The sequence below is a fragment of the Lepus europaeus genome, chromosome 15 (genome assembly GCF_033115175.1).
Source record: "Lepus europaeus isolate LE1 chromosome 15, mLepTim1.pri, whole genome shotgun sequence".
In the NCBI taxonomy this organism is placed as follows: Eukaryota; Metazoa; Chordata; class Mammalia; order Lagomorpha; family Leporidae; genus Lepus; species Lepus europaeus.
In genome coordinates, this window is record NC_084841.1 from 48586930 (window position 1) to 48595718 (window position 8789).

At 41.6% G+C, this 8789-nt stretch overlaps 1 protein-coding gene across 1 annotated transcript in view; it reads left to right on the top strand.

The window, feature by feature from the left end:
* The window catches only part of LOC133774288 (enolase-phosphatase E1-like), a 66246-nt gene extending 60332 nt beyond the window's left edge, over positions 1 to 5914 (top strand). Inside the window, exon 4 of the mRNA XM_062211935.1 lies at positions 5753 to 5914. Within this exon, the coding sequence (XP_062067919.1) occupies positions 5753 to 5914 (162 nt within the window). The remainder of the gene's footprint in view (positions 1 to 5752) is intronic.
* The last annotated feature ends 2875 nt before the right edge of the window (positions 5915 to 8789 follow it).

Genomic DNA, 8789 nt, shown 5'->3' on the forward strand with positions numbered 1-8789 from the left:
TCCAACTGTAGTGAGATGATGCCTCATGGTGATTTTTATTTGTATTCCCCTGATTGCTAGTGATACTGGGCATTTTTTCTGTGTTTGTAGGCAATATATATTTCTTTTGAATAATGTCTATTCATATCCTTGCTTTTAATTAAATTGACTCTTAATTTTTGTTTATTTTCATTTTATTAGAATGCAGAGAAAGAGACAAACAAGAGAGGTCTTTCATCTGCTGCTTTACTCCTTCAGAGCCCACAATAGCCAGGGCTGGACCAGGACAAAGTCAGGAGCCCAGAAACTCAATCCAAGTCTCCCAGGTGGATTGCAGAGACTCAACTACTTGAGCCATCACTTCCACCTCCCAGGATGCACTTCTTCAAGAAGCTGAATCAGAAACAACATAGCCACACATTCTGATAGGGGATGTGGATATCTGAGGCTGTGACTTAAGTCACTGTGCCAAATGCCTACTCCATTTTCCCATTTCTTAAATAGATTGTTGTTCTTGAATTTGGTGAGTTCCTTATGTATTCTGGATATTAATCCTTTATCAGAGGCAGAGTTTTCAAGTACTTTGTCCCATTCTGTCAGTTATTTCTTCACTCTGTTTAGTGTTTCCTTTGCTGTGCAGAAGCTTCTCACTTTGTATAGTCCCATTTGTCTGTTTTTGCTTTTATTTCCTGTACTTTTTGGATCTTCAAAATATCTTTGCTTATAACAATGTCTTGGAGTATTTCTCTTATGTTTCCTCTAGTAGTTTCATGTCTTATATTTAGATCTTTGATCCATTTTGAATCAATAGATAGGGTGTAAGGTAGATGTCTTGTTACAGACTTTGGGATGTAGAAATCCAATTTTCCCAACATCATTTATCATTTATGGAAAAGGGAATGTTTTTAGCAACTTTGTCAAAGATAAGTTGGTTATAAATTCATGAATTGATTTCTGGGGTTTCTATTCTGTTCTGTTGGTCTACGTGTCTGTTTTTATGCCAGCACCATGCTGTCTTGGTTATAGTAGCCCTGTACTATGTCTTGGAATCTGACATTGTAATGTCACCTTTGTTTTTATTGTTTTAGATTTTTCTGTATATTCAGAGTCTTTTGTGTTTCAATATGTATTTTAAGATTATTTTTCTAATTCTGTGGGTGATGTCATTGGTATTTTGATGGAGATTGTATTAAATATGTATTAAATATCACTTTAAGTAGCATTGAGATTTTGATAATATCAATTCTTCCAATCCATGAACTTGGAAGATCATTCCATATTTTTTGATGTGTCTTTTTCAATTTTTTTTCATTAGTGGACTTACTAGCCAACACAGCAAGACATTAAAAAGGAAAAAAAACTTTGAAAAGCAATAAACATGATTGGTAATAGTTATTGAGACTATGGCCTCCACAAGAAAACACCAAACATCTTCTTTTTTTAAGATGAATTTTATTTATTTGAAGGACAGAGTTACAGAGTGAGGTAGAGGCAGAGAGAGAGCGAGAGGTCTTCCATTCGCTGGTTCACTCCCCAGATGGCTGCAACAGCTGGATCTGAGCTGATTCAAAGCAGGAGCCAGGAGCTTGTTCTAGGTCTCCCATGTGGGTGCAGGGGCCCAAGGACTTGGGCCATCTTCTACTGCTTTCCCAGGTGCATTGGCAGGAAGTTGGATTGAGAGTGGAGCAGCTAGGATGCTGGCACTGCAGGCCAGGGCTTTAACCCACTGCACCGTAGCATTGGCTTCTAAATATACGTGGTATTGGGGTTAATAAGAGAAGTTTTCAGGCTGATTTGATCCAGCATCAAAATAGAAAAAAATTTTATTTCCATCCTGTACCAACAAAAAATTGGCAAAAATATTTAAAATTTTTTCATTTATAAAGAACCTAGAAATCAATCCAACAAAGGATTTTCCAGGCCAGAATGGAAAAGTTTAGAAAATGTGTTTGAAGTTCTTACCTAGTTTTCATTCCATGGCCAATAATTATACTCAAGCAATGTTAGATGCATATTCCTTCCCCCTGTGCATTTTTCTTGCTTTAAAATGCTGACCTAGGTAAACCAAAATCATGGTTATATCCAGTGATTCCTCTGACTTACATCTGCCCCTGTGCAACTGAATAAAGAAGGAATAAAATTACGCAACAAAGCTGACTAATTTCTCCTCAAATTCAGGATTGCTAATCTCAACCGAACCCTATGAATACCTTGAGATTATACCATGTTTCTTTGGTCCATTCTTGCTATCATTCTCCTAGACCAAAGAGTTGAAAATGGAGACAGGAATGCAGAGTCACCATGTGACCCAGCAATTGCATTTCTAGGTATATAACCCAAAGAATGGAAATCAGGGACTTGAATACCCATTGTTCATAAGAGCATTATTCACAATTGCCAAAAAGTGAAAATGTCTCAAATGTCTACGATAAGAACGGATAAACTAACTGTGGTGTGTGCATATATACATTTGCACACACAAAGGAATATTACTCAGCTTTTAAGAGGAATGAAATTCTGATACATTCAACAGCATACATGACCCTTGAGGACATTATGCTAAGGGAAATCAGCAAATCACACAGGACAAATTTATGATTCCATTTACATGAGATGCCCAGAATAGTTAAATTCATATATATAAAAAGTAGAAGTTGCTAATGGCTAGGGAAAGGAGGAAAAGGAAGTTATTGTTTGATGGGTGCAAAGTTTCAGTTTAGGATGATAAAAAAAGTTACAGAGATGTATAGTGGTGATGGTTGCAATAATGCCACTGAACACACATCTAAAAGGTTTAAATGTTAAAATTTCTGAGAAGATTTACTTATTTATTTACGTGAAAGGCACAGTAACAGAGAGGGAGAGAAAGAGGGCAATCTTCCATCTGCCAGTTCACTCCCCAAATGGCCATTGCTGGACCAGGCTGAAGCCAGGAGCCAGGAGCACCACCACAGGGGCCCAAATGCTTGGACCATCTTCTGCCGCCTTCCCAGGTGCATTCGCAGGACACTTGATGAGAAGCTGACAGCCAGGACTCAAACCACTGCTCAGATAAAGGATCTCAGCATCTCAAGCAGCAGTTTAACCCACTGGCCCCTAGCAAGGATACTCTTAAGAGAGTCACTTTGCAAATACGTGCATTCCCAGATTAATTTGCCTGAGAATGTCTGGGACTCAGAAACTGCTTTTCACAGGTGCCCTTCTCTTCTTTGGAAAAAAATAAATAAAAGCATGCATCTCATCTATGAAGAATCTTAATGTGGTGCATGGTCCCAATATATCAAGAGCCTAGAACTCCATAAGAAGCCAAATAAAGATACAATTTGAAATATTGGTGTATATATGTTAAGAAAATGAATTATTCATCATTGGGAAATATACATATGTACTGGTACGGTTCAATTGCTAATGCTTTGCTTTTAAGTAAAAGGAATAAGGAATAATTAAGTAGTTAGCTGATGGATCATTAAAAATAAATTTTCATAGTAGATATAAAATATTTATAAAAATAGTTCTTTGTGTTTTTTGATATATAATTCAGACAACTCAAAGATTCCAAAATTTTGCATTAACAAAACTCCTTCTCTTCCAAGTTAGTTATATAAGTGAAACTGCATCCTTTTGCAATGATTTCAAATTATATTGAAAACCTTTAGATGTCATCTTAAAATATAGGAGAAGCTATTTCTCAGAATTATTTTAGGAGGTATATAAACAAAAATGTTTATGATTGCTGAGCTAGTTGACTGCTTAATATTTTTCTTTTCTTATCAAAATGCCAACTTCTCCCATATTCTATCAGCAGATGACCCTACTTTCTAGGGAAAGCACTGGGAAAATTAAAGCCATTCAAAGAAAATTCCTGGGGACTAGCTTTGTGGTGCAGAAGGTTAAGATGTTGCTTACAGTGTCACTGTCTCATATTGGAGCGCTAGTTCAAGTCCCAGCTGCTCCACTTTTGATCCAGCTCCCTCTAATGCACCTGGGAAAGGAATAGATGGCCCAGGTACTGGGGCCCCTACCACCCATGTGGGAAACCCAGATAGAGCTTTTGTCTCCTGGCTTTGGCCTGGCCCAGATCTGGTGTTGCAATCATTCGGGGGAGTGAATCAGCAAATGGAAAATCTCTGTCTCTGTCTCTCTATCACTGCCTCTCTCTCTGTCACTTTGCCTTTCAAATAAATAAATTTTTTTTGAAAAAATGAAAATTTCTGGGGCTAATATTGTGGCTCCTCAAGTTAAACTGCCACTGTGATGCCAGCAACACCTAATGGAATGTTGGTTTGAGTCCCAGCTAATCAGCTTACAGTCCAGCTCCCTACTACTTCACCTGAGAAGGCAACAGATGATGGCCCAAGTACTTGGAAGACCCAGATGGAGTTCCTGGCTCTTGGTTTTGGCATAGTCCAGTCCTGGCTGTTATAGCCATTTGGGAAGTAAACCAACAGATGGAATATCTATTTCTTCTCCCTCTTCCTCTCTCATTCTCCACCCTCCCACCCCTTTCTCCCACCCTCCATGCTCTAAATTTCAAATAAATAAATATTTTTAAAAAGAGAATATTTCTTGGATGGCCATTTGGCATGGTTAAACTACCACTTGAGATGTCTGTATCCACATCAGAGTGCCTGGGTTTGAGTCCTGGATCCACCCCTAATTCTAGCTTCTTGTTAATGTACATCCTGGGACACTATCAGAATGGTTCAAATATTTGGGCCCCTGCCACCCGTGTGGGAAGACCCGGATTGAGTTTTTGGCTCTTGGTTTCAGCTTGGCCCAACCTCAGCTGTAGAGGGCATTCAGGGAGGGAACTAGTAGATGAGAGATCTCTGTTTGTTTGTTTCTGTCTCCCCAGCTTTCTGATTAAATACATATTTTTTAAAAAAGGAAAAGAAACCCTACAAACTATGCCCCCTCCCCTCATATGTGCACACCTGTTAGCACCTGCTCTCCTGTGCCACCCTCCCCCCAGCCCTCCAGAGACCCTCCCCGAGCTGCTACCTGCCCCCATGCCCTGTCCCACTGGGCCCCGTTCCTTCTTGTTTGTTCCAGGGCATCGCCCAGTAAATAACTCCTGCATCACCCATTTCTCCCCCTTTCCGAGTCATTCCTATAGATACATAAACATGCTGATATTTTCTCTCGTCTTAACAACAAGGGCAGGTTGGTGCAGTGCTGCAGATGTCCACATCTCATATCAGAGTGCCGAGGTTCAAGTCCCAGCTTTGCTTCTGATTCCAGCTTCCTACTAACGTGCACTGGGAGCTATCACACACAGGTGATAGCTCAAGTACTTGGGTCCCTGCCAGCACAGAGGAGACCTAGATGGAGTTCTGGGCTCCTTGCCTTGGCCTGGCCCAGCCCCAGCTGCTGTGGGCATTTGGGGAGTAAACCAATAAACAGAAGATATCTCTCTCTGTCACTTTAAAATTAAAATGGAAACAAATAAATACATTGTTAAATGCAACTTCCTCTATTAAAAAAAAAGTAATAACAAAGCCTATCTTGACCCACCCATTTCCCTCAATCCCTTTACTGAACTCGCATATCCATAATTTTATAACTTAAAGCAAAATTCCTGGGGCCAGCGCCCTGTAGTAGCAGGTAAATCTACCGCCTGTGATACAGGCATCCCATATGGGTGCTGGGTCAAGTCCTGGCAGCTCCACTTTTGATCCAGTTCCCTGTTAATGACCTGGGAAAAGCAGCAAAGGATGGCCCAAAAGAAAAAAAGCAAAATTCCTTGAAGGAGTTCTTTATGCTCAATTCTTAGTTCCTCCCTCAGTCCCACTTCACCAAGGCCCCTGCCACTATCATTGCTCTCCTCCAGGTCAGCCATGTGACCGGTGGCCAGTTCCCTGGCCCCAGCTTGCTGGACCTCCCGACAGTGTGTGGCCCACCTGCCATGCTCCCTGAGACGGGCTTCTTCACTTGACTTCTCAGACACCTCTCTGTCCTGGGCTGCTATCTGATGGCTGCTTCTCAGTCCTCTTTGCTGATTCCTCCTTATCTATGCAGCCTCTGGGAACTGGAATGTTCCAGAAGTCAGTCCCAAACCTCCAGATCTTTTCTGCCCAGGTGCATGCCCCAGTCCCCGCATCCCATCATGTCTCTCAACACCAGTTCCTCTACTCACTCCAGTTTGATTCTCTACTTTTCTCCACCCTAGCCTCCATCCAATTGGCTTGGATGCACTTCATCCATAACCTCCTGTGCTTCCTGGCGCCTGCTTGGTTGTGAGCGCTGGTGACAAGATGTGAAGGGAAGGGAGGACTTGTAATCCCTCAGCTCCTTCTGGGCAAGGACCCATGAACAAAGATGGCTCCTCCCAAGATGCCCTTCTTGACCCAGCTGCCTGCTTCCAAGTTCTGTAACTCTCGTGCCCCATCCTTTGGTGTTTGTGATAGAACATCCGTGCCCACCTCTAAACATAGCGCCGCATGTAATTATGCCCTCCATAAATGTCCCCAATTTGTTTCCCATTGTTTCGTATTGGGATTCTGAATGATGCAAAGTGAATGACTCGCAAATATCTGACTTCATTCAGAGTCTCCCTCCTGAGCGCCCAGCTTCTCTATCCAGCAGGTAAAAGATGCCTGATAGAAATCTCAAGCTTCACACCCGGAGGGAGCCCCTGTCATTCTCTCTCCAATGGGTAAATAACAGCCTCACCCTTCCTGTAGCCCCTGCCTATCTCTTGGACTCTCCGGTCTTTGCCTTCTCTCAAGGGTCTGTCGGCAAATCCCGTTGGTGCCCATGTTCACCAGCCACTTCTCCTCTCCCCATGGCCGCTGCTCTGCTTCAAGTCAGCATCGGCCTCATCTGGACTGTTGTAGGAGGTTCATAGAAGACCTTCTGCACCACCTCATGCTCGCCTTTGTAGGTTCTCAGCACAGCAGCCAGGGCACTCCTATTGCACACTGTCACGTCATATCGCTCCTAGGTCAGCCAAGGCCTACTCTCACAGATGTGGTTGGGGCGTCCCCTGTGTGACCTCCTCCTCTGTCACTCCTGCCTTTGTTGTCTCCGCTCCAGCCATCCTGGGCCCCTCACAGTCCTTGGAACAGGAACAGAAAACCCTTCCTGCACTGCCCCTTCTCTGCCCAAGATGTTCTTCCCTAAACATGCCCATGGCTGCTTTCCTCCCTGCCTTCTCTCTCTCTCACTCTCTCTCGCCCCGCTCTCACTCTCACTCTTTCTTTCTTCCATCTATTTACCACTTTATTTACTTTGTTTATTGTCTCTGCCTTACTCGAATGTATGCTTTACTGGGGCAGGGGTCTTTCCTCCTTGGAATAGTGTTTGACAACTAACATTGAATGTCGAATAAGTGAAAACATTAAGAAGACCTAAATAAAGGGATTTCCTGTATTATATTAAATGTATTAAAACATACATTGATGGGTAGAAAAACTCAATATCATGAAGATCTCGATTCTCAGATTGATCAATCGATTCACTGAAATTCCAATAAAAATGCCAACAGTTTTCCAAGAAACTTCACAATCGGAATCTTAACATATCGATGAGTGCAGTGTGAGGATAGCTGTGCACGGTTAAAGAACAAGGAGAATTAGTCCCTCTAGATATCAACAATTTTTCACAAAGTTACAGTACTAAAGATAAGATGGCATTAGCTCGGGACTAAACAAATTGACGGTAGAGCAAAATAGAAACCCCTCAGACAGACCTATGAATATGGAAACTTCACATATGGCAGAGGAAACATTGCCATCACTGGAGGAAGGAAAGATATTCCGTAAATTTTACTGGGACAACTGATTATCCAGAGGAAAAAGTGAAATTTTGTCCCTATCTCACACCATATGCATAATTAGTTCCAGGAAAATTAAACTTAAATGTAGGGCCGGTGCTGTGGTGTAGTGGGCTAAGCCTCTGCCTGCGGCACTGGAATCCCACATGGGCACCAGTTCAAGTCCCGGCTGCTCCTCTTCTGACCCAGCTCTTTGCTATGGCCTGGGAAAGAAAGCAGTGGAAGATGGCCGAAGTACTTGGGCCCCTGCATCTGCATGGGAGACCCAGAAGAAACTTCTGGTTCTTGGCCTCGGATCACCTCAGCAGCCGATTGCGGCCATCTTGGGTATGAACCAACAGATGGAGGACCTTTCTCTCTGTCTCTCCCTCTCTCTGTCTGTAACGCTACCTCTCAACTAAATAAATAAAATCTTTAGAAAAAAGTAAATGTATACAGCAAAACTTGGACATTTTTGGCAGAAAATAGATGATTATATCTTCATGATATTGGTGTAGAAAAGGATTTACTAGAAAAGACAAAAGATGCTATCTATAAAGAAAATACTGATAAATCTGCCTTTGTAGAAATAAGAAACATTTTGCTCATCAAGAGATGCCATAAAGAAAGTTAAACTATACAGAAAAAAATGGGAGAAGATATTTGAAACAAACATAACAAGCAAATGATTAATATCCAGAATATGCAAGTGTAATGAACCCTTAAAAGTCAATTAGGAAATACAAATACCCCGAAATGAAAATGCACAAAAGGTTTGAACACGTTATCATGAATGCAGAAATATAAATGACTCATATTCACAATATGGGTTATTCTCATTAGTAATTAGAAAAACTCAAACTTGCAGTATAAATCACTATATATATATATATACACACACACATATATATATATATACACACATATATATTTAAGTTCAGAAATGTTATAAAACAGAATGAGTAAGGAGGTAGAACAAATGAAACGCACACTGCTGGTGGCCATGTCAGTGGCACCATGGTGGGGAAGGCGGTTCAGTGTCGGCCCCTAACTGTGA